This window comes from Ursus arctos, unplaced genomic scaffold (genome assembly GCF_023065955.2).
Source record: "Ursus arctos isolate Adak ecotype North America unplaced genomic scaffold, UrsArc2.0 scaffold_18, whole genome shotgun sequence".
NCBI lineage: Eukaryota > Metazoa > Chordata > Mammalia > Carnivora > Ursidae > Ursus > Ursus arctos.
In genome coordinates this window covers 53,877,733-53,903,004 of record NW_026622852.1, presented here as the reverse complement: position 1 = coordinate 53,903,004, position 25,272 = coordinate 53,877,733, and the positions used below count along the sequence as shown (strand labels likewise).

Here is a 25,272-nt window from a genome sequence, read left to right as displayed (position 1 = left end):
CAGTCTCATCAGGCCTGAGACCAAGGATTTTCCCATCATCTCATTTACTCCAGCAGCCCTGTGAAGTGGGGATTATTATCCCTATTTTCCGATGAGGAAACTGAGGTCCAGAGAGGTTAAGTAATTTACAGTGAATTGTAGAACCGGGTTGAAACATGGATCTATCTGACGACAGAGCCTGCACTTAAAAAACCAACCAACCAAACAAACAAAAACCCGACGACAACCTATGGAAGTATAACGTAGCTAGGGAAAGGCCTGGAAAGCATGCGTGGACAGTTGGATAAATGTCCACAAGCGGACATACCTGTTCCTGAGGCCCCCCTGTCACTTTCTAATCACTGCCTCTCTGCAAAGGGAATCGCTACCCTGACTTCTAACACTATGGATTCCTTTTGCCTATCCCCGCCCCCCCCCCATATAGACTCTGGTAGGAAGATGGTTGGGATTAATTCCTGACTTTCCTGGGTTCTATAAATGGTCGATTGTTTTCTATCTTGTTCATTCAATTTGAATGTGAAGGTTCAGTTTTCATCGTCTCTCAGCCACTTGTAGCTGAGGAACTTCCCTCTCAGAGCAGCACCTAACTGACCCCAGTCCCCTCTGAACATGGACCCCTTTTGGTGTCCAGGCCATTTTCTTAACTTTTATTGAATTCTACATTTTTAAAAATCACACACCATGGTATACAGTTCCCGAATATTCCCAAAGTGAGCACTCCTGTGTATCCAGCACTCAGATGCGGGACTAGAAGCTTCTCAGCACCCACCCAAATGCCCAAAGTAACCTCAGTCCTGCCTTCTGCCACCACAGATCAGATTGTCCTGGTTCTTTAACTTAATGGAGTAAAACATGAATGGATTCATTCGGTATGTAATATACTATGTGCTCTTTTGTGTCTGACTCCATTCACTAAACTCGAGAAGTTCATCCAAGCTATTGTGTTAACAATAGTTTGTACCTTCTTGTTGCACTTAATATTTCATTGATGAGTGTACCGTACTTATTCATTCTAATGTCAGGGACGTTCAGATTCTTTTCTGGTTTTGGCTATTCTGAGTAATGCTGCTGTGAGCATTCTGGTCTGTGTCTTTGGGGGACATGCATATGTGCATCTCTGCTGGGTGTGTGCCTAGCTGTGGCATTGCTGAACATTGAACATGTGTGCATATGCAGCTTTAGTAGATAGTGTCGCACAGTATTCCGTTACACTGTCAGTTCGCACCAATTTATGCTCCCACCCGCAGCGTGGGTGACATCCCATTGTTCCGTCTTCACCACAGCACAAGCTTGGTATTGCCTGGGTTGTTTCCAGTTGAGCCATTCTGGTGGGTGGGAAATGGTATCTCATTGTGGTTTTACGGACACTAATGAAGCTGAGCCCTTTTCCGTGTGTCCATATATTCTCTATGGTTTATGAAATGCCTGTTCAAGTCTTTTGCCCATTTTTTAGTTGGGTGCTATGTCCTTTTTAAAACAATTTGCGGGGGGGGGGGGGGTTGCCTGAGTGGTTCAGTCGGTTAAGTGCCTGACTCTTCATTTCAGTTCAGGTCGTGATCTCGAGGTTGGGAGATCAAGCCCTGTGTGGGGCTCCATGCTCAGTGGGGAGTCTGCTGGGGATCCTCCTCTCCCTCCACCCCTCACCCTGCTCGCTTGCATATGTGCAGCCATGCGTGCACTCTCTCTCTCTCTCTCTCTCTCTCAAATAAATAAATAAATCTTTTTTTAAAAATCAACTTGGGAGCACCTGACTGGCTCAGTCAGTGTAGCATATGGCTCTTGATCTCAGGGATGTGAGTTCGAGCCCCACACTGGGTGTAGAAATTGCCAAAATATGTATGTATGTATTTATTTATTTATTTATCTGTTTATCTATCTATCTATCTATCTATTTATTTGAGAGAGAGAGAGAGCACAAGTGGGGAGTAGCAGAGGAAGAGGGAGAAGCAGGCTCCCCGCTGAGCCGGGAGCCCAGTGTGGGGCTCAATCCCAGGACCCGTGATCCTGACCCGAGCTGAAGGCAATGTCTTAACCGACTGAACCACCCAGTTCAAGATTGCTAAATTAAAAAAAAAAAAAAGGTTTGTAGAAGGTGTTTATATATTCTGAATATGAGTCATTAGTTGGATATATTATTAGAAATATTTTCTAGTCTGTGACTTGTCCTTTCTCTTTCTTAATGATTTCTTTTGATGAATGATGTGCATTTTAAGGCAGTACAATTTTTTTTTATTAATAATGATTTTTTATTATATTATGTTAGTTACCATACAGTACATCCCCGGTTTTCGATGTAAGGCTCGATGATTCATTAGTTGTGTATAACACCCAGTGCACCATGCAATATGTGCCCTCCTTACTACCCATCACCGGTCTATCCCATTCCCCCACCCCCCTCCCCTCTGTAGCCCTCAGTTTGTTTCTCATAGTCCATAGTCTCTCATGTTTCATTCCCCCTTCTGATTACCCCCCCTTTCTTTATCCCTCTCTTCCCCTACTGATCATTCTAGTTCTTATGTTCCATAGATGAGAGAAATCATATGATAGTTGTCTTTCTCTGCTTGACTTATTTCACTAAGCATTATCTCCTCCAGTGCCGTCCATGTTGTAGCAAATGTTGAGAACTCATTCTTTCTGATTGCTGAGTAATATTCCATTGTATATATGGACCACAACTTCTTAATCCAGTCATCTGTTGCAGGGCATCTCGGCTCCTTCCACGATTTAGCTATTGTGGACATTGCTGCTATGAACATTGGGGTGCATATGGCCCTTCTCTTCACTACGTCTGTATCTTTGGGGTAAACACCCAGTAGTGCAATGGCTGGATCATAGGGTAGCTCAATTTTTAACTTTTTAAGGGACCTCCACACGGTTTTCCAGAGTGGCTGTACCAACTTGCATTCCCACCAACAATGTAGGAGGGATCCCCTTTCTCCACATCCTCTCCAACAATTGTTGTTTCTTGTAAGGCAGTACAATTTTTTTTTCTTTATGGTTTCTGGGTGGGTTTTTTTTTTTTTTTTTTTTTGTGACCTGTTTAAGAAATGATTCCCTACTCTAAAAGTCACAAGATGGACTCCTGTGTTTTCTTCTAGAAACCTCGTTGTTTCACCCTTCACATACAGGTCTGTGGCCCATCTTCGATTAATTTTTGTGTATATATGAATAGAAGTTTCTTCACTTCAATGCAGATTGGTTTATCATATTTCCCTTATGAGTCTTTTTAAAGGAATCTTTACCTAGTTCAGGCATGAAGATAGTAGGAGACTTTAGGGTTGGTGGTTTGTTTTTTTTCCTAAGTTTTTTAGTAATCTGTACTCGGGACCCCAAGATCAAGAGTCACATCCTCCACCAACTGAGCCAGCCAGGTGCCCCGACTTTATTTATTTATTTATTTATTTATTTATTTATTTATTTATTTATTTCAGTAGGCTCTACGCCCAAGGTGGGGCTCGAACTCACAACCCCGAGATCAAGCATTGCATGCTCTTCTGACTGAGCCAGCCGGGCACCCTCCGACTTTAGTTTTTTAATAACGGTTTTATTGAGCTACAGTTCCTATACCATACAGTATACCTATTTAACATAGATGATTCAGTGGTTTTTAGTATATTCAGAGTTGTGTGACTCGCCATCATCAATTTTAGAACATTTTTATCACCCCAGAAGAAACCCCGTACCTATTAGCAGTCACTCCCCATTCCTCACAACCCCGCAGCTCTTGGGCCACCACTGATCTACTTCTGTCTCTATAGGTTTCCTGTTCTCACTAGACATTACATATCAACGGGACCCTACAATATCTTGCCTTTTGTGTCTGGTTTCTCTCGCTTAGCAGAGTGTTTTCAAGGTCTGTCCGTGTCGTAGCACGTGTCAATACCTCATTCCTTTTACGGCTGAATAATATTCCGTTGTATGGGAGACGATTTTTGTTTATCCACGCATCAGTTGATGGAAAGTAGTTTCCACTTCCTGGCTATTATGAATAATATCGCTGTGAACATGAATGTGCCATTTTTATGTGGACACATTTTCGTTTCTCTTGGGAGGAGCCTTCATTCTTGATCATATACAATGAGATTCAGTGACAGCCTGTCTAGAAAGCCTTGGCACAAACTGAGTGTTCACATGATGACAGCTATTTATGGGTTAGGTTACATAGTAAGGGACACCCCTGTGTCGCTGTTAAGGAAAGCCCCTGTTATCCTCACCCAAGCATGGAGTCCCCAGCACATGCATGTCTGCCCACAGTTACTGTGAAGGCATAGAAATGCTTGGACAAGGCCCCGTGCCCTTTGCAGGTCAAATCACACCTAGCAGGGAAGGAATCAGGAGCCCTGGGGCATGTTTCTGCTAAGCTGCTAATTTGAGTGTGACATCCTAGGGCCTCAGTTTCCCTACTCAGAGAGTGAGCATAGGGTAGCCGGTGGTTGTGGCTCTTACGTGTGGCTCACTTAGCTTCTTCCTGTTCCCCAGGCTGTGGTTCTGCCAATGATCCTGTGAGTGCTGGGGAGTCTCCGCTGCCCCTAGGGGCCCCTGTCCCGGATTGGTCCACCCACCCGCCCCCAGCATGGCGTCCGACACCCCCGAGTCCCTGATGGCCCTCTGCACCGACTTCTGCCTGCGCAACCTGGATGGCACGTTGGGCTACCTGCTGGACAAGGAGACGCTGCGGCTGCATCCAGACATCTTCCTGCCCAGCGAGATCTGCGACCGGCTCGTCAATGAGTGAGCAGGCGAGGGGCTGGGGCACGGGTGTGAGTCTTACGCACAGCATGAGCACGTACGGAGGCTCTGGGGCCATCGTGTGCACCATGTGGGGATGTGGCTATGAATACACACGTGTGAGGGGGTGTGCACACACTTGGGTATCTGTGGGTGCAGGAGAACACTGGTATATTCATAACCATGAAGTTACATACGTGCACGTTGGTATGTGTGTGGAGGGGTGTGCATGTGAAGGAAGGGGTGTATATACACACAGGGGCTTCTGCAGCACGGGGTATGTCTGAGTGTGTAGCTGTAAGTGTGCACTACATCTGTGAGAGGGTATAGAAACCTGCATATAGGGTTGCCTGCGTGGCTCAGTCATTAAGCGTCTGCCTTTGGCTCAGGGCGTGATCCTGCGGTCCTGGGATCGAGCCCCGCATCGGGCTCCTCTGCTGGGAGCCTGCTTCTTCCTCTCCCACTCCCCCTGCTTGTGTTCCCTCTCTCGCTGGCTGTCTCTCTCTCTGTCAAATAAGTAAAATCTTTAAGAAAAAAAAAAGAGAGAGAGAGAAAAGAAAGAAAGAAACCTGCATACAGGGGCGCCCGGGTGGCTCAGTCAGTTAAGGTCTGCCTTCAGCTCAGGTCATGATCCTGGGGTCCTGGGATCGAGCCCCGCATCGGGCTCCCTGCTTAGCAGGGAGTCTGCTTCTCCCTCTGCCTCTGCCCCTCCCCCACTGCCCTACGCGCGCTCTCTCTCTCTCTCTCAAAACAATAAAGAAAATCTTAAAAAAAAAAAGAAACCTACATATGAACGAAGGAGTTCTGGCTGTTGTGCGTGTGTGTGTATGCGCATACCTGTGCCTACAAACACGTGTCTGTGTGTGCACATGGACACACACATGTTTACGTGCTGGTACACAAATAATGGATCTGTGACCAGGAATCGAATCATTCGGAAAATCTTTATGTGGGCCCTCCTGGGGCCTCCCCACTCTCAGAGGCTCCTGGCCATAGGATATGCATTCACTCACCTCAGGGAGTTCAGTCTAGATGCCCAGAAGGGAAATTGTTAGACCAAACAGTTGCATATAAAAATGGGAACTTGTCGGGACCTGTGGGGCGCTTCGCTGGCTTAGTCAATGGACCGTGCAACCCTTGATCTTGGGGTTGAGTTTGAACTCCATGTTGGGTGTGGAGATTATTTAAAAATAAATTCTTCAAAAAAAAATTTTTTTAAGATATGTTATTTATTTATTTATTTGAGAGATAAGAGAGAGCACGGGCGGGCAGGAGGGCCAGAGGGAGAGGGAGAAGCAGGCTCCGAGCCGAGCAGGGAGCCTCATGTGGGGCTTGATCCCAGGACCCTGGGATCATGATCTGAGCCGAAGGCAGACGCTTAACCAACTGAGCCACCTAGGTGCCTCAAAATCTTTTTTTTAAAGATGTATTTATTTATTTGAGAGAGAGAGAGTGCAAGTGGGAGGGGCAGAGGGAGAGGGAGAGAGGAAATCCCAAGCAGACTCCCCACTGAGTCAAACACGGGGCTCCATCTCAGGACCCTGAGATCATGCCCTAAGCCGAAGTCAGGAGTCAGCCGCTCAGTGGACTGAGGCACCCAGGTGCCCCTAAAAATAAAATCTTTATAAAGTAAAATAAAATTGGGGGCCCCTGGGTGGCTCAGTCCGTTGAGCGGCTAACTCTTGATTTTGGCTCAGGTCGTGATCTCAGGGCGGCGAGATCAAACCCCACATTGGACTCTACGCTCAGCAGGGAGTCTGCTTCTCTCTCTCCCTCTGTCCCCGCCCCTGCTTGCTCGCTCGCTCTCTCCAATAAATAAATAAATCTTAAAACCATAAATAAATAAAATCTGAAAAAAAGAAAAGAAGAACGAGTGGGAACTTGCATGTGTCCTGAGGACAGAGCCCGACTTGTGATCATGTTCTGAGCACTTAACGCGGGTCAGGCACTTGCCCGGATGCTTTGTGGACCCGAGTCATGTCCATTTTACAGAGGAAGAAACCAGAGTCCGGGGAAGTTCCATTACTCATGTGAAGTTGCCCAAGTAGTGAGCAGCCAAGCCAGGATTTAGAGTCCAGGGTGTTTGACTCCCGAGCCTTTTCCACCAGACCAGGATTCTTGTATCAACTGGCATCTGAAACGGGGTTTTATTGAGTGCTTGCCCTTACCCAGCTGGGAATGTTAAACCCCTTGGCTTAATCTTCCTGTTGGAAAGGGTCCTGGGAGGGGCTCGATCAAGGAACAGAAGCTGGCTTAAAGATGAGGAGTGTGGACGTGTGTGGTTGTTATAGGGGTGCACGGTTTCGGGAGGGAGAGTTTGGGATTTGCTATTGATTAGAGGCCCTTTCATCACCTTTGCTCTCCTAGGGCCTGGGGCCACCTTCATCTCACCTGCAGGGCGGTCAGGATCCAAGCAGGTGCTGTTAGAAAGAGGGGCAGGGGATGGAGGAGATGGAAGTTGCTGACGGGTGGTGAGGGAAGGTTTCAGGGACAGGAGGGCTGGTGCTGAGCCTTGAGGGACGACGAGGGTCCCCGGGCCCTTCCCACTAGCCAGGCTTTTCTCACTCCCAGGTACGTGGAGCTGGTCAACGCCGCCTGCAACTTTGAGCCGCACGAGAGCTTCTTCAGCCTTTTCTCAGACCCCCGCAGCACCCGCCTCACCCGGATCCATCTCCGCGAGGACTTGGTGCAGGACCAGGACCTGGAGGCCATCCGCAAGCAGGTGAGACCTGCGTCGCCAGCCAGCGGGGACAGCCATGGGGAGGCCGGCCGGAGAGGGCCAGTGAGTCGGGGGCCTGGTGCTCGCCTCCAGCACAAGAGTCCAGCGCGCCCCCGCCTTGCACACGTCCCTCCCCAAGCCCACGTGTGGTCTGGGGTCCGGCCTGGGGGTGGCCGGAGGTGGGGGTGGGTGGGCCGTGGTGATGACGGGGCTGTGCCTGCTACCAGGACCTGGTGGAGCTGTACCTGACCAACTGCGAGAAGCTGTCTGCCAAGAGTCTGCAAACACTGCGGAGTTTCAGCCACACCCTGGTGTCCTTGAGCCTCTTCGGCTGCGCAAACATTTTCTACGAGGAGGAGAACCCAGGGGGCTGTGAAGACGAGTGCCTCGTCAACCCCACCTGCCAGGTGCTGGTCAAGGACTTTACGTTCGAGGGCTTTAGCCGCCTACGCTTCCTCAACTTGGGCCGCATGATCGACGGGGTCCCTGTGGAGTCCCTGCTACGGCCACTCAACTCCCTGGCTGCCTTGGACCTCTCGGGCATCCAGACGAGCGACGCGGCCTTCCTAACCCAGTGGAAAGACAGCCTGGTGTCCCTTGTGCTCTACAACATGGACCTGTCAGACGACCACATCCGGGTCATCGTCCAGCTGCACAAGCTGCGGTGAGCTGCTGGCCCAGAGCTCACCAGGGTAGGGGTGGGCAGGTACGGGTTGGCAGTCCCAGGAGGTCCGTGAGTCCCTGGCCGGGCAGTAGTGGGTTTGGAAGAGACAGTCCCCTTCCTTAAGCCCAGTGTTTTGGCTGCATCCGGGCTGTTCAGGGCCTTGGGGTGCCAGCAGGCTCTTCCCCAGAATGCCCTGGAGCAGTTGTGGCAGGGATGGGCCCCTCCCCTGCCATGGACTGAAGGAGCAGGGGTCTCTGAGGCAGCCCCAACCCGTGTCCAGCTCCTGACCTGTGGCCCCCACTCCAATCTCCAGACACCTGGACATCTCCCGAGACCGTCTCTCCAGCTACTACAAGTTCAAGCTGACTCGCAAGGTGCTGAGCCTCTTTGTGCAAAAGCTGGGGAACCTGATGTCCCTGGACATCTCTGGCCACATGATCCTGGAGAACTGCAGCATCTCCAAGATGGACGAGGAGGCAGGGCAGACTAGGTGGGGACCCACCTGCCATGGTTGCCAGCAGGGTGTCATTCAACAAGCATTTGCCGAGCCAAGTCCTGTCCTGGGTGCTAGAGATAAAGAAACGAACCAGGCCCTGCCCTCTTGAGTCCGTACGAGCTAGTGGGGACAGAGGAGTCATTATTAGGACTGTGGCAGGGGAGGCAGAGGGCTGTGGGGTTGCCCTGAGGATCAGGAAAGAGGAAGGAGGAATGGCATCCAAGCTATCCTGAAAGCTCCTTCTGAGTTTGCCAGAGGAAAGGTGTTCCAGCAGAAGGAACAGCATATGCAAAGGCTGGAAGGTGCAAGCTTGAGGAGTGACCGGGAAATTAGGACACTCAGCCTGGCTAGAGACGGGTGGTGGTGGTGGTAGGATGGGCCAGCAGTGTCCGCCATGCATTAGGTATCACAGCAGGCAGGATGCTTCCTGGCTTGGCTGGTTGAGAGATCTGATTCAAACCCATCCAGTTATAACTGGCTATAAGCCCTATCCCCAGCCATACGTTCACGGGGTTGGGTTGATGGGCATGTCCCTTCGTGATTGTTGGTAGGACTTTACATAAAGGTGACAAGTTCTCACTAGAAGGGCACATAGTATTTTCCAAAGATGGTTACAACAGTATCTCCCATCCCACATGTTGTACAGTGTGACCTTGCCACCTTTCCATCAAGAGGTGGGGGGGGTCTATGTCCCAAAAGATGAGGCAGGAAGGCCTAGTAGAGGGCCCTGAGGAAATGCCTAGCCACCCCCAGGGAGAAGCCCTCCTGAACCCAGGGCAGCCCCAGTCCATAGGCCACTGACCCCGACACCCTGTTCCCCCAGCATTGAGCCTTCCAAGAGCAGCATCATGCCTTTCCGGGCCCTGAAGAGGCCACTGCAGTTCCTTGGGCTCTTCGAGACCTCCCTGTGCCGCCTCACACACATTCCCGCCTACAAAGTGAGAGAGGGAGTCAGGGAGGGGGGCGAATAGGGAGCCCGGGGACGGGGAAGGGGGCGGGCTGGGGGCCCCAAGGTGTCTGCCCTGGGGCTAGAGATGGAGCTGGGATCTGGGGACTTCTGGGTGGTTCTGAGTCTGTTCCATTCCCAGGTCAGTGGTGACAAAAATGAGGAGCAGGTGCTGAATGCCATAGAGGCCTACACGGAGCACAGGCCTGAGATTACCTCACGGGCCATCAACCTGCTTTTTGACATCGCACGCATCGAGCGCTGCAACCAGCTTCTTCGGGCCTTGAAGGTCGGCCTCAACCCCGGGGGTCCCCAGCCGGCAGGTGCTGGACTCGGTTGAAGCATGTCCCCCGAGCCCCCGTCCCTCCTCATCCCCAGGACACTAGCGGTCCTACCCCCGAACCCCAGGCCTGACTTGTCCCAGCGCTGGCCTTATCCCAGACCCCTGGTGCTGTCCAGTGTCTGCCCCCCGCCCTCGCTTCCGCTCTCAGAGAACAGGCTTGGGGTAAGCCGGACCCCAGAGGACCCGTCCAAGCCCCCCTGGCAGAGCCCTAGGCCTGGTCTTGCACGACTTGAACAGGACTTGCCAACCCAGGCCTACGCTGTCTTCCTACAGCTGGTCATCACGGCCCTCAAGTGCCACAAGTATGACAAGAACATTCAAGTGACGGGCAGCGCCGCGCTCTTCTACCTGACCAACTCCGAGTACCGCGCGGAGCAGAGCGTCCGGCTGCGCCGACAGGTCATCCAGGTGGTGCTGAATGGCATGGAGTCCTACCAGGAGGTGACGGTGAGCCCCTGCCCGCGACGGCCCTGCATGCTCAGGCCCAGCCCCTCCTCTCCCTGTGCACCCTGTGTCCCAGCCTCGCCCACCTGGCCCCTCAGGGGGCCGTGCTTATTCGCACCCTTTTCCGCCTGGCTCTGTACTGCACGCCCCCCGCCCCCCCTGCTGCCGCCCGTCTTACCCACAGCATCCCTCCCAGACTCTGGGACCTGGTATTCAGGACCCTGTAGCCCGGCTCCACCTGACCAGCCCATCCCCCATGCCACCCTCCCCACCCAGGGACCCTGTTCTCCTGCCTCTGGGCCTCTGCTCATGCTGACTCCTCAGCCCTTCTGCCCAGGAACGCTCTGCTGGTCGGGGGGCAGGGAGATTGTTTTCCAATAGCTGCTTTTATTATGAAAGTAAAATTTTGACCTTAGAAAAATTATAATTACGGATATAAAGTTAAAAAGAAACCACCCGTAATCCTACCACTCAGAGATAAGCCGCTGTTGATGGTGGATACCTGTCCTTCTGGATTTCACCTGTGCATGTTTATTTAGTAGATGGGGTCATCCTGCACTTACTTACTCTTTGCGTAACGTGGATTTTTATCTCAGCAGCGTCTTATGAACGTGAACATCTTCCAGATCAACAAACGTTTTTACAACAGAACTTTTTTTTTTTTTTTTAAGATTTTATTTATTTATTCGACAGAGGTAGAGACAGCCAGCGAGAGAGGGAACACAAGCAGGGGGAGTGGGAGAGGAAGCAGCAGGCTCATAGCGAAGGAGCCTGATGTGGGGCTCGATCCCATAACGCCGGGATCACGCCCTGAGCCGAAGGCAGACGCTTAACCGCTGTGCCACCCAGGCGCCCCTACAACAGAACTTTTAAAATAATGTTTCTTTTCTGATTACAAAAGTAAGACATCTAATGCCTAGAAAACAAATTCAAGCACCATTGACCCTTAAACCACATGGGTTTCAACTGTGCTGGTCCACTTAAATGCAGCTTTTTTTTTTTTTTTAAGATTTTATTTATTTATTTGAGAGAAAGAGAGAGAGAAAGGGTGGGGGGAGGGGCAGAGGAAGAGGGACAAGCAGACTCCATGCTGAGCACAGAGCCCAGTGGAGGGCTCGGTCCCACGACTCTGAGATCATGACCTGAGCTGAAATCAAGAGTCAGATGCTCAACTGACTGAGCCACTCAGGCACCCCTTTTTTAAAAAACAGAGTGATTGGTTTATTTGAGAGAGAGTGAGATCAAGTAGGAGCAGGGGGAGGGGGAGAGGGGGAGAGTGAGAGAATCTTAGGCAGGCTCCGTGCTGGGCACGGAGCCTGATGTGGGCCTTGATCTCACAACCCTGAGACCAAATCAACCTTGATCTCACAACCTGAGCCAAATCAAGGGTCAGACACTTAACCGACTGAGCCACCCAGGCACGACTAGATGCAGATTTTATTTGACAAATACAGTGTGCACTGTCACTGTATTTTCTCTTCTCCCTGGTTCCCTTACATTTTCTTTGCTCCAGCTTACTTTATCGTAAGACTACAATATGTAACACATATAATGAGCAAAGTGTGTCGATTGCCTATCGATGTTATCAGTAAGGGTCCCTTCCAGTCAACAGTAGGCTGTTAGTGGTGAAGTTCTGGGGGAGTCAGAAATTATACGTGGATTTTCAGCTGCACGGCAGCAGGTGGGGAGGAGGTCGGCACCCCTAACCCTCAGGTTGTTCAAGGGTCAACCATAATATGAAAATGTGTTCAGGCGTTTGGGTGGCTCAGTCAGTTAAGCATCTGCCTTTGGCTCAGGTTGTGATCCCAGGGTCCTGGGATCGAGTCCCCCATCAGGTTCCCTGCTCAGTGGGGAGCCTGCTTCTCCCTCTGCCTGCTGCTCCCCTTGCTTGTGCCGTTTCTCCATCCGTCAAATAAATAAATAAAATCTTTGAAAAAAGAAAGAAAATGTGTTAACTACAGAGTGAAAGTTGTTCCCAGTCCAGCTGTCCTCCCCCTCGCAGCTGGGCTTCACCGTCGTTTTATAGCTGCTGGTGTCAGCACAGTGTTCAGCGTCCTCATCCAGGGAAGGCCACTCTGGAGCCGACCGTGCGCCCGAGCTGGGAGGCAGTGGCCAAGCCCTGTCCCCACAGAGTAGCCCAGGCTGCCCCACAGGCGCAGGCCGCAGTCACTGAGTCAGCCCCCATGGTGAACACATAGGTGACTTTTTTCTTGTTTGCTATTTCAAATAAGGCTTTGCTGACTCTACTCAATTGATTATCCTTATAATGCGTGACTAAAAGTGGCATTGCCGGGGCAATGAATGTGTAGGTGTATTTTTAAAGCATTTGGGATGTATTCTCGAATTATCCTCCAGAAAGGCTACGGTAGAGATACAGTCTCTGCAGGGATGAGAAGGCCTGCTTTCCCACTGCCTCCCAACTCCAGACTTTAGAGCAACTGTTTTCTACCTTGAGATTGATTTTATCATCCGGTAAAAGGGGTGTCTTTTTTTTTTTTTTTTTTTTTGACAAAAATGCTAGTTGAAGACTCCCAAACAAATTAATAAACTCTATCAGAGAAATGGAAATTAAAATAACGAGATATCACGTTTTATCTCAAGAGACCGATGATGCCCAGCGTTGACAGAGGTCAGGGGAGAGTACTTTTGTATACTTATCATGGGTGAAGTATGAGTTGTATCACCTTTGTGGAGGCCAACTGCCAGAATTTGCCAAAACTGTAAATGCATTGATCTTTGGACCTCTGTATTCCACAATTCAAATGTTTTTTTTAGAGGAAAAAGATATACCTACATCTGCCCTTTTTAATTAAAGATAAATGAGAAGAAACCAGAACGTTTTAGTATTAGGGACCTGGAAAAGTAACATACCCACACAATGGGATATTATGGTATGTCCCTAATGTGGAAAGATGTCCACTGCATGTTGATATGCAAAGTTTTGGGCCAGTATTTATAATATCTTTTTTTGCCTCGCCTCTCCCCCAAATATATATTTGTATTTGCGTGATAGAAAAATCTAGAAGGACATGCACCAAACTTTTAACAGTGATTACTTCTGCGGAATAAAGTGAGAGACTTTTTAACTTTTCGCTCAAATACTATTTGAACTTTTTACAGTAAGTATTGGCTCTTGTAATTTAAAATAATTTTTTTCTCAAATTAAAAAAATTATGGGTAATTGGGGGAAAAAAGTTAACTAAGGGTGCTACCCTCTACATTACATAATTGATGAAGCACGATGATCTCCCAAAATCTAACGAGAAAGGATGGAAGGGTATTAAATTACAGACACACACTCTAAGAATACTTAAAAAAAAAAAAAGCCCATAGACAACGCACAAAGAAATCAAAGACGTCGAGCAGCGTGAGGCCGCCTACGCTGCCAGTGGGACCGTAAACGGTACAGCCACTTTGGCAAACAGTCTGGTGTCACCGGGTCAAGTTGAAGACGTGCCCGCCGCGTGTGACCCAGAAGCCCGTGCGCATGGACGCCAGGATGCATGCGCGAGACATCGTGTGAGGTTGCCAAGCGCTGAAGCCTCCTCAGATGTCCGCCAACAGTGGGATGGGCGAGTGAATTCAAGGACCGTAACGCAGTGGGCAAGTGAATGCTTTTCAGCTGCTTTAACGAGATCCTTGAACTTGCAAACCTATGGTAGACAACGATAAGCAAGATGCTAGAGAGTGTTTCGTGCAGACTAGCAGGGACAGTAGTTCTCTCTAGTGGGGAGAGGGGCTGATGACCAGGAAGGGACCCACGGGGATTTCTGGGTGCCAGCAGTGTTCTATTTCCTGACCCAGGAGGCGGTTGCATGGTTGCCGAAAAGCTTGTTCGCTTCATAAATGCTCGTAAAACTATACATTTGTGTTTTATGCCCTCTTCTGTATGAAGATTATATTTCACCATTTTTTTAAAATGTTAACAAAAAAAGGCTTGGAGTCTCCTCTTCCAGAAAGCCTTCCCGGACCATCACGGCTCTGGCTGATCTCACGCCTCCAGAGCGCCCCTGGAGTCCAGCTCCTGAGTCCGACCCTGACCGTGCTTCCCTGTCTCCCGGCCCGGCCCAGGTCCAGCGGAACTGCTGTCTGACCCTCTGTAACTTCAGCATCCCCGAGGAGCTGGAATTCCAGTACCGCCGGGTCAACGAGCTCCTGCTCAGCATCCTCAACCCCACGCGGCAGGACGAGTCGATCCAGCGCATCGCCGTGCACCTGTGCAACGCCCTGGTCTGCCAAGTGGACAACGACCACAAGGAGGCCGTGGGCAAGATGGGCTTTGTTGTGGTGCGTGCCCTCGGGCGGCGCCGCCTCCCCTCCCTCCCTGCCTGCCATCTCCAGAGCCCCTCTGCTGCAGGAAGGATTGAGGCTAGACCGAAGGAAGAATTTCCTCACCGTGAATGTAGCTTATGTCCCGGAGATTTGCTCTGCCTGGAACACTCTGGCATCCTCTCCCAGCTGCTCCATCCGCCCATTTGCTCCCGCCGCCCAGGCCACTCCTGGCTCCTCAGACCAGGTCCCGTTAGGTCCTTCTCACTGGGGTATCTCAGGGACTGTTTAACGTCGGCCTCCCCACTGGCTTGTGAGTTCTGCGAGGAAGGACAGTGTATGCTTGTTCCTTCTTCCGTCATGACAGCCCCAGCACTTTTTAGCGTGGGGCCTGGCACACAGTGGGGAGGTAAGTATTTGCCGAAGAATGGAAGGAAAGGATGAGGAAGGAGTGTCTGGTCTCCTCTTACTTTGGCGCCGCATAGGCCGGAGCCCTCAGAGCAGAGGGCCAGGCCCAAAGCTACACAGGGAGCCAGGGTGGAGCCGGGACGAGCACCCAGGCCTCCCGATGCTAGGGACCAAGGCTGTGGGTTGCAGCCGCCCAGACCAGAGGGGCACGTTTGATCTTGTCAGGATGCATCAGCCAGGAGTAGACGTGCCGACTCTCCTCTCTCCATCTTGGGTCTTGGGGGACACATAGCTCTTGAGCCCTGGCCCCCCGCAAGTTCTCTTCTCTGCCCACAGACCATGCTGAAGCTGATTCAGAAGAAGCTGCTGGACAAGATAGTAAGTCGAGCCTTCATGAAGCCACTCCGCCCCTCCCCTAGCCCGACGGGATGGTTTGCCCCTGGAGGATACCCATGTTTTTTTTTTTTTTTTTTTTTAAAGATTTTATTTATTTATTCGACAGAGATAGAGACAGCCAGCGAGAGAGGGAACACAAGCAGGGGGAGTGGGAGAGGAAGAAGCAGGCTCATAACGGAGGAGCCTGATCTGGGGCTCGATCCCATAACGCCGGGATCACGCCCTGAGCCGAAGGCAGACGCTTAACCGCTGTGCCACCCAGGCGCCCCAGGATACCCATGTTTTGTTAGGGGACGCCCTCACGGGTGCCAGAGCCTGCGGGGCCCTCCGGGTGAGCTGTGCTGAGCCCGCCTCTCCCTTCAGTGTGACCAGGTGATGGAGTTCTCCTGGAGTGCCCTGTGGAACATCACGGACGAGACACCCGACAACTGCGAGATGTTCCTCAATTTCAATGGCATGAAGCTCTTCCTGGATTGCCTGAAGGTACTGCCCGTGGTCAGCGCAGCGGCCTCCTTGACCACCCACATGGCCACCCTCCTGTCCCCGGGCATCCCACCACCCAGATCCGTCAGCAACCTCTCTCCCCGTGGGCAGTGGGGGCCGACTTACAGGCCCACCCCTCTTAGAGCCCTCCCTCCAACGGAAAACCCAGTCTCGTCCTTGTCCACAGTGATTTCCCAGGCTGCCCACAGTCTGGCTGGGGTTTGCTGGGACATCAGCTGGATGGAATTCTGTCCAGTAGGAGGGTCTTTTAAAAGTCATCCTTGGGGCGCCTGGCTGGCTCAGTTCGTAGAGCATGTGACTCTTCATCTCAAGGTCATGAGTTCAAGCCCCACATTGGGCATAGAGCTTCCTTTAAAAAAATTGGGGCACCTGGGTGGCTCAGTCGTTAAGCATCTGCCTTCGGCTCAGGGCGTGATCCCGGCGTTCTGGGATCGAGCCCTGCATTGGGCTCCTCTGCTGGGAGCCTGCTTCTTCCTCTCCCACTCCCCCTGCTTGTGTTCCCTATCTCGCTGGCTGTGTCTCTCTGTCAAATAAATAAATAAAATCTTTTTTAAAAAATAAATAAAAATAAAAAAATAAATAGTAGCAATTATAAAAAATAAATACACCTCATCCTTTATTTTCTTGTTCTAGTTTCTACGAGGTTTCCCTTCAACAAAATTTTGAGCTTTTGACAAATAGAACCCTGTTTGTCCTCTTTGGAGTTTTTTAGGTCAGATCTCCACTCAGCCTTTGATTTTGTAGCAGGGAGCCCCCACTATTTGAATCCCATACGGTACATACCCAGCACTGTATTCGTGCAGTAGGATACGAGAGATGCGAGGACAGCAGCGTATTGTTCCCCGTCTTGGTCTGGCTGGAATGGCCAGACGCCCATAAAGTTTCTCGGTTAATGGTACCAGACACTTCACAACAAAACCGCACCAGATGCTAATTAAGTATTAATCGATGTGGCCCCGCTGGCTCTCATTTTGCCAGGAATTCCCAGAGAAGCAGGAACTGCATCGGAACATGCTAGGACTCTTGGGAAACGTGGCCGAGGTGAAGGAGCTGCGGCCCCAGCTAATGACTTCCCAGTTTATCAGTGTCTTCAGGTTGGTATTTCTCTCCTTTCCCTTTTTGCCTTGGCTGCCAGGATGCTCAGGGCTGTAGTCTGTGTTCAGTTGCAGCAACCGCTGTCTGCCTAGGTTTCTGTTAGAAATGTCACTTTCCATCTATAAAGTGGTTTCTCTCAAGTCTCCCTAAATGGTCCTCTTGTAGCTGTGTCTTCAGCGACCTCGGATCTTTAGAATAGTCACCGGGATATGGATAATAGGTGATAAATCAGCAACACCTCTGGCATCCAGTTTGTAAGCTGGGGCCCAGCAGCTGGTGTCTGAAGAGGGAATTGGAGGGATTTTTCTCTCTCCTGCTTGGCAGCAACCTGCTGGAGAGCAAGGCCGACGGGATCGAGGTTTCGTACAACGCCTGCGGCGTCCTCTCCCACATCATGTTCGATGGGCCCGAGGCGTGGGGCATCTGCGAACCCCCGCGGGAGGAGGTGGAGGAGCGCATGTGGGCAGCCATCCAGAGCTGGGACATCAACTCTCGGAGAAACATCAATTACAGGTGCGGAGCGGGGAGGGGAGGAGGGAACAGTGTGCGAGTGGGGTCCGTGGGGAGGCAGGATGCTCGTTCCCAGCAAGGCCCTTCTTCTCGTGCCCTGTTGGCTCTGGCCGAGGGACAGCCCCCGCACAGCACACAGGTCACCCATAAAGCTGGGCGCATGTTTCGTGCACACCAGCACCTGTGTGTACCCAAAACTTGCTGTTGACAAACATCTGAGACGTGTTTATTTGTGGGAAAAAAGAAGAGGAAAATACCGACACGCACTAGGGAACAAAACAGAAGCCATTCGTGAGCTCGCTCCCCGAAAGAACCTCTGCTCCTGGTCTGGGGCCTCCCCTTCCAGCAGGTTCCCTCGGCTCTGATTTCATTCCTTGCAGTGCAGCTGGGGTCAAGTCTTCCTAGCTCGTGGCTGGGTTTGCAGCCACAGCTAGGGGTCTCCCTCCTCATGTTGTGACTCAGTGGCCTTCGGGGTGCCGATGGGCCATCTTGTACGGATCGACGCTGACGGCGAAAACCCATATTGGGAGGAGCGGGCTCACCACGCTTGTGGCTCTGCCGGTGCTCCGGGGACTGCCGTTCCCAGGGAGACGTGAGGTGGAATCCCCGGCCCCGGGGGTTTGCATTTTTCAGGCTCTGGGACCATGACTCCAGGGGGCCCGCAGAAGGCCATCATAAGTCTCATTTCCATTTCTCAAGGTACTTCTCCCTGCCTCCCCAAAACCAGCTTGCTCCTCCTTGCCCGCGAGCACCGTTTCTGCACCACCTGATCTGTGTCGCTCCTGCCTCCCTTCCGCACCCCTGCGCTGGACCTCTCTCACAGCGAGCTCCTTTCGCGGAGCCGGAAGGGCCCGATGCCCCGCCTCCGCAGGGTCCTACTAGCCTGCTCGTGGGGGGCGAGCCCTCCAGCAGGGGAAGATGCACTCCCCCAACCCCCGGCATCAGAAGTGACCCTGATCTCTCTTTCTACAGGTCATTTGAGCCAATTCTTCGCCTCCTTCCCCAGGGCATCTCCCCGGTCAGCCAGCACTGGGCCACCTGGGCCCTGTACAACCTAGTCTCTGTCTACCGTGAGTACCCACTTGACCTTTGTTCAGACACAGGGCTGCTCACGGGGCTGCAAGCACACTTGCCCCCTGCGAGCTTATAACCCAGGCGCGGAGTACTAAGAGAGCTGGCGTCAGTGTCTGTACCTGAGAGCACGGCCTCCACTTTCCAGCATCTGTGGGACGCCTGGCATCCCCTCATCGCCAGAAGCTAGTCTGGCAGGTCCAACGGCCCATCCAGAGTTCCCAGATAGCTTTCTTAATGCCTCCTGCTTCTCCACGCCCCTGCAAGACAGAGTAAGACCAACCCAAACAAAGAACTAAGCCCTGAGGAAACAGAGTTCCAAGGGAACATGAGAGAACTTTAAAACAATTCTAACTTTATTCCTCTGAAAGCGCCCCATCCTCCCATAGAAGAGCCTGAACCGTCCTCTGCTGGGTGGCTTTGGGGGGGAGGAGAAAGAAGCTATAGCACTAGGAGACCTTGATGACAGGCCAGGATTGAGCCTCGTTCTCTTTCTTCCTGGTTATGTGACCTCATGCAGGTTATTTAACCTCACTGGGCCTCGGTTTCCTCCTCTGTAGAATGGGGACAGCGATCGTGCCTACCTCATAAGATTGATGTGAAAAGAGAACTAGCACAAAGTGCCCAGCCCGGTGCCCGTATCCTGCTCAGTCCCTCTAACTGGCAGAGTGGATCAGAGTGTGGGCTCTGGGGGCAGACATCTGGCTTTGAACCCTGGCTCTCCCACTTGCTGTGGCTGTGTTTCTTTGAGCAGGTTTCTCAACCTCTCTGGGCCTCAATTTCCTCATCTTTAAAATGGGATAAAAATAGGATCGCTGTGAAGTAAGGGATATAAAGTGCTCGGAACAGTGCTTGGCCCGTGCCAACTCTGCAGTAAGCATCAGCCTTTTTCATTACTAAAAAGTAGCCCCTGACCTCCGAGAGGCAGTGTAGTCCAGAGGGAAGAGCCCTGAGCTGGGACTCCCTCAGACAAGCTTCCAGAGTGACTTTGGATGAATTCCTTCATCCCTCTAAACCTCAGTTCTTTCATCTGTGAAATGGAGAGCATAGAAGTAACTCTTGACTGCACAGGGCTGCAGGGGTGGAGGGGTGGGGAGGGTCCACTGAAATGCTCGTGTTCTCCAGGGAGCATAATGCCCTGATCCTGAGCACTAGAATATTCTTCATTGGCGTGAACCGTGAGCCACCCAATAATAGGAAGGAATGCTGGTTCCAGCCTGGCTGGACACCAAAATCAGCTGGTAGTACACTGTTAAATATACAGATAAGTTCACGTTCCTGGGTCTGTTGACTCAGAATACCCAAGTGCAGGGCTTAGGAATCTCTATCTTTACAAAAACTTCTCAGAGAATAGAAGCCACTGGTTTGGGAGTTATTTCCCACGGGGTGAGCTGTGGAAAGACATGTGGCTGCGTCCCAAAGTAGCCTTTCCCAAGGACTCAGCCCTTGCTCCCCCAGTGGACCCAGGAACTGAGGCCCATGGGGCTGGGCAAACAGGCGGCTCCGGGCACAGCAGCGTCCTCACCCAGGCCCACGTCTCCACTCCCCCCACGCCAGGGGAGGGCAGCCCTCGCGGCAAGGGTGGGTTCTGGGCCACAGGCTGCTGGAAGACCGACCTGATCACCTGCTGTCTGCCCCTCCCGGCAGCCGACAAGTACTGCCCCCTGCTGATCAAAGAGGGGGGACTGCCCCTGCTGAGGGACATGATCAAGATGGCAACCGCTCGGCAGGAGACGAAGGAAATGGCCCGGTAAGAGACGGGCGGTGTTTCTGCTTGCAGCCTCTGTGGTGGGGGGGGGGGGAGCTGGGGACACCGTGGGGGCCCCCTGAGATTCGCAGGGGCAAGTCGGAGTGGAGTGTGGAGGCAGACAGCGTACTGCTGTCCAGGGGGCCCCAGCTCTCACGGAGCATCACTGCCCTCCTCTGTAAGCTTCCTTTCCCCTTACTCCCAACGAATTCCATCCTCTCCTCCCTGGCCCTTACCAAGTCAGGTCAGAATTCACCATTTTTGGCCAAAGACCTTCCAATGAAAGAGGACAGCGTGTGGTAAAGTACATTCTAGAGAACTGGCAGGCAAGTGCAGATGGGTTTGCACACGTCAAGGTGTGAAGGTCGCGCACATGGCAGAGCTGCCAATCCCTTGGAACATCTACCCCAGTCCCTTTGAGCGTCTCTCTAAGACCTGAGATGTGTGCCCGAGCTGGCCGGCCTGTCTGAAGCCGGTGTGAGTGACACCCAGAGGGAGGTCAGAAGTCACCCCGCCCATCCCCTCCCGTCCCCCCTTACTGGGCACCCCTTACTTCCTAAGAGGCAGTAGGCACCCCTTTAGCACACGGAGGCTGCAGTGAACACCGCCCCCTGCCCCTGACCCACCCAAAGGCTTAGTGTGGAACAGGAAGGCCACCTGAGGTCCCACGTGACACCTGACTGCAGCGGGGCAGCGGTTCTCAAGGGTCTGTCTGGAGGGGGCACAAGACCGGGGCTCTGGGCCTGGCCGCTGGAGGGTGTCAGGGCCCCTCGTGCTGGCACGGCTGCCCTGGCCCCACCCGGATCGCCTCGGGATCAGGATCTCTGGGCGAATCTGACACGCAGGCAGTTCGGGGACCACTAGTAGGCTGCCCGGGTAGGCAGGGGGAAAGGGAAGAAGGCAGGCAGGACTCAAGAAAGGAACAGAGAGGGTTGTGAAGGTCAGGCCTGAGCCGATTCAGGGGAGCCCCTAACCAGAGAGGCCCTGGGGCTGAGAGGTAGGGAAGGGGGGGCCAAGGAGGAAGGAAGGGAGCACGGGGGCCAATAGTATTGGTGGCCACAGGTGCCATTTCCTGGGCACTCGGCATGTGCCAGACGCCCCGCCAGCCCCCCCCCCCAACGCACCTCCTCCGTCCGCATCAGCATCGCTGCTGACATTTGCTAGCAAATCCAGAGGCCTCATCTGCCGGGGGGTGCCAGGCCCCCCTGACCCAAGGCCGCCCTCTGACCCTCTCTCTCCCACGGTCTCCAGCAAGGTGATCGAGCACTGCAGTAACTTTAAAGAGGAGAACATGGACACGTCCAGATAGAGGCTCCGCCCCCACGGCTGCCACTGCTCTGGACCACGAGGCCGGGAGGAAGCTCTCAAGCAGCCCAGCGGGCGGACCCCCACCAGGGAGCCTCCCGCTGGATGAAGGGACATGGGGACTTTTGCACAACCGACGCTTTTCCTTAACATTAGTGAGATATATATATATTATATATATATATATATATTATTTTTTTTGGTTAGGAAGTGTGAAGTTTTGTGTGTATGATTTCTGTACAAAAACAAAAGAACACTCCTTGCGTCCCTGCAGCTTCCTCGGCCACCTCAAGCCCCAACTTCAAGCCTTCATTGCTGCCACTCACTTCTACCCCCTCAGAGTAAATGCCTCTAACGTTGTGAGAGTGCGGTCCCTTCCCAGTGACCTCAGACCCTGGCCTCGCTTCCCATTAGGCGAGGCAGCGGGCTTCCAACAGCCCACTCCAGCACCCCAACCCACCCGCCTAAGCCTGAGAACCCCATCTAGGCTCTTGGGTGGAGCTGATGGGGTTTGGGATGAAAACTAGCCCCACTGGGTCTCCCGAATGCCTTGGTGCTCCCAGCCGTGGGCCATCTGGGGCAAGAAAGTAAGTGGCCAGGCCCAGGCCGCCCCAGCCCCAGGGGACCCTCAGGAGCGGGGCTCCCAGTGGCCCCGCCAGTTCTCTGGCCAGGCCTGCCTGAGGCCACGCTGCTACGGAGGCTGCCTCCTGGTCTCCCACCAGGTCCCAGGCTACTGAAGGCCCCAGCCCAGGGCTGGTCAGAACTCAGGCAGATTCCACTGCCCCTTCTGCCACACATATTCAGCGCCCGCCCCAGCCCTGGGAGCCAGCACCGCCAGGGCCAGGGCCTTGCTCCTCACTCCCCAGCCCTTCCCCTGCCCGCAGCACCCATGGTGCCCAGGCACCCCACCAGCAGAACTGAGCCGGCCTCCTTTGCGCCCCCCACCCGACCTGCCCCGCTGCCCGGAGGACCCCACACATCTCTCAGTGAGGCAGGAGGTCCCCGCTCCAGCCGGACCGCAGCAACGGGTAGCTGCCTCCAGACCAGCACGGGGCCCAGCCTGCAGTGGCCCCACTCGGGCCCTTCTCAGCCCCTCCTCCCTGCCCCCAGGCATTACCTTGGGAACCTCTGTGCTGTGTTTCAGAGAAGTGTGAGCTGCAAATATATCTTGAAATATCTTGTGGTCCTCCCTTGATGTAACTCCGAATTGCTTCTCTGGAGACAGGCGGCAGTGAAGGGGCCGCTCCAGAACAAGGCCTGGGGGAGCAGTGCCGACTCTGCAGGCATCCCCCGAGGGGATGACCTCTCTTCCTTCCTCCTTCCCCAGGCCTGTGTTTGGATTCTAGCATTTCTGCCTCAACGTAGAACATGCTGGATGAACAGCCCAAGGGAGAGGCACCAGGCCTCCCCAGAAGCCTGTCCCTGCCAGTCCCGGGAAGGGGCGGCTGCCCTGTGCTTCCCAAGCTTGGCAGACAGGCCACGCCTGCCCCTCCCCTCCATGCTCACATGGCCTGAGCCAGACCCCTGGGCAGAGTTCACATCCCATTGCTTTACCACCCGGGGCCTGGGTAAATGTCTGTACTTTGGGATGTCACAGAAATACATTTTTGTGCAAAGTGGAAAAAGCGGAGTGTCTTTTTTTGCAGAAGGGATGGGGTCAGGAGAGGGGCTGGAGCCAGTTGGGGCGCTAGCCCTTAAATGAGGGGACGTGCAGCAGGGAGGGTGCCTCGGGTCGATTCCTGTGCCCAGCCTGGAGGGCCAGTCCACTGCAGCCTGGGGACAGGTGGCGGGTTGGGCTGAAGTACCTGGCTCCTCTCATTCTCTCCACACCCCCATGCCCAGGTACTGGGATACAGCTGGCAACAGGCCACCTGCTCAGGGTGTCCACTCTGATGGTAGAGATGATGTGTGTGATATTACGACCCAGTGTGCAGTGGGCAGGGAGCACAGGGAGGGCGCCTCCCGTGGGCTGGTGGGAGTGGAGGGGCGTCCGGGGGGACAGGAGTTAGCTGGGCGACCGTGCTTCAGTGAGGGAAGAGAGCCTTCAGTGTGGAGGTAAGAGACAACATGGTGTCCCCGAGCAGGCAGGGAGGCTTCTCATGAGAGGACACGTGAGAGCTGAATCCAGCAAAATACAAGGCTGCCAGGGGGCGTTTGGGGGGCTCAGTCGGTTAAGCATCTGATTCTTGATTTCACCTGAGGTCATGATCTCAGGGTCGTGGGACTGAGCCCCGTGTTGGGATTCTCTCTCTCCCTCTCTCTCTGCCCCTCCCCTCCTTTAAAATAAATAAATAAATCTTAAAAAAAGAGAAAAGAAAGAAAGAGAAAAAGGAAGAAAGAAAGAAAGAAAGAAAGAAAGAAAGAAAGAAAGAAAGAAAAAGAAAGAAAGAAAGGAGAAAGAAGAAAGAAAGAAAGAAAGAAAGAAAGAAAGAAAGAAAAAGAAAGAAAGAGAAAGAAAGAAAGAAAGAAAGAAAGAAAGAAAGAAAGAAAGAAAAGAAAGAAAGAAAAAGAAAGAAAGAAAAGACAGGGCTGCCAGGCCTGACCATGGGGGAGCCATGGAAAGAGCACTGCAGACAGAGGGCCCCGCTAGAGGGGACTTACAGGGAGAGCACGAAGCACCCCCCGTGGCTGCAGCGGAGCGAAGGAACAAGAGCACGAGCAGGAGGACACGGAGAAGCAGCCGGAGTCCGGCTTTGTTCTGGGAGCGCCCTCGGTGCTCCTACGGTACTACTGAGGCTGCACCCAATTGACAGCTCTTCCCCAAAGAACAGTCTAGGTGCTGGGAGCCGATCAAAGGGGATCATTCCCCCACACATGCCAGGCGGGTGCGTGCCCAGTGCCCAGAGACAAAGACTCACTCCTTGACCAAACTCTAGTCAGGCCCCTGAGCCCGCTTCTCAACTAGGCCTCAACCTGGGCCTGTAAGAGCCCTACTACGGGTTCTCACCACAAGTGATATTGTCCGTCTCCCTCCCCTACCTTAAAACACTTAACCACTAAGGTAGTTTCTAACAGCTCAAGGTCGCAGCCCTAGGATGACCCCAGTCCCCCTTAAAGGGCCTGCCAGAGAGGGCTCAAGGATGCCAAAAGAATTTACTATTTATTTTAGCCACCATCTGACCAGAGCCCGCCCCCCCCCACCCCCGGGGTTTTGAGCATTTACTAAAAAAGCCTTACAGTTGGAAATCCTTTCTCTGTCCCTTTGAAATGTATTTGTGTCTCAGGAGACCTGAAAGCCATTCCTTCAAAGAGCAATGCTGAGGAAGAATCAGGCCTCCGTCTCCCAGTGTCTGTGGGAGGACAGGCAGCTAACTTCAATTACTGCCAGCTAGCGCACACAGCTGGCCTACTCAGCATTGGCACTGACCAACCCTTTGTAATTTTTCACTTCCCTGAGTCTGTTCAAGCCACCACTGTTCCCTCTCTCCACTGCCTCCCGCTCCCTTTAAAACACCCAGTCAGCTCTGTACAAATCAGAGCTGCATTCAACTTACACTGCAATAACATCTTACTGATGAAAATCTGTCCTTACCACCTCAACTAGTGTCTGACTTTGTCTACCTTTCACACCAGCACAGGGCCTGACTCATGGAAGCTTCGGGATGGTTTAAGTGTTTCCATTCAGCA

The 25,272-nt window shown here is 52.7% G+C and overlaps 1 protein-coding gene across 3 annotated transcripts in view; it reads left to right on the top strand.

Moving 5' to 3' along the window:
* ZER1 (zyg-11 related cell cycle regulator) overlaps nucleotides 1-23,270 on the top strand; it is a 30,295-nt gene extending 7,025 nt beyond the window's left edge. The window contains exons 2-17 of one of the 3 annotated variants that reach the window (XM_044389653.3): nucleotides 3,759-3,853; nucleotides 4,480-4,731; nucleotides 7,300-7,450; nucleotides 7,675-8,111; nucleotides 8,425-8,601; nucleotides 9,431-9,545; nucleotides 9,696-9,842; nucleotides 10,170-10,343; nucleotides 14,412-14,627; nucleotides 15,354-15,395; nucleotides 15,777-15,896; nucleotides 16,896-17,011; nucleotides 17,337-17,525; nucleotides 18,495-18,592; nucleotides 20,241-20,343; nucleotides 21,592-23,270. In XM_044389653.3, coding sequence (XP_044245588.1) covers nucleotides 4,574-4,731; nucleotides 7,300-7,450; nucleotides 7,675-8,111; nucleotides 8,425-8,601; nucleotides 9,431-9,545; nucleotides 9,696-9,842; nucleotides 10,170-10,343; nucleotides 14,412-14,627; nucleotides 15,354-15,395; nucleotides 15,777-15,896; nucleotides 16,896-17,011; nucleotides 17,337-17,525; nucleotides 18,495-18,592; nucleotides 20,241-20,343; nucleotides 21,592-21,649 — 2,301 coding nt within the window. In that variant the 5' untranslated portion in view covers nucleotides 3,759-3,853; nucleotides 4,480-4,573 and the 3' untranslated portion in view covers nucleotides 21,650-23,270. The remainder of the gene's footprint in view (nucleotides 1-3,758; nucleotides 3,854-4,479; nucleotides 4,732-7,299; nucleotides 7,451-7,674; nucleotides 8,112-8,424; nucleotides 8,602-9,430; nucleotides 9,546-9,695; nucleotides 9,843-10,169; nucleotides 10,344-14,411; nucleotides 14,628-15,353; nucleotides 15,396-15,776; nucleotides 15,897-16,895; nucleotides 17,012-17,336; nucleotides 17,526-18,494; nucleotides 18,593-20,240; nucleotides 20,344-21,591) is intronic. The other 2 variants (XM_044389654.3, XM_026514119.4) reach the window with 2 other exon arrangements.
* Nucleotides 23,271-25,272: the final 2,002 nt, after the last annotated feature.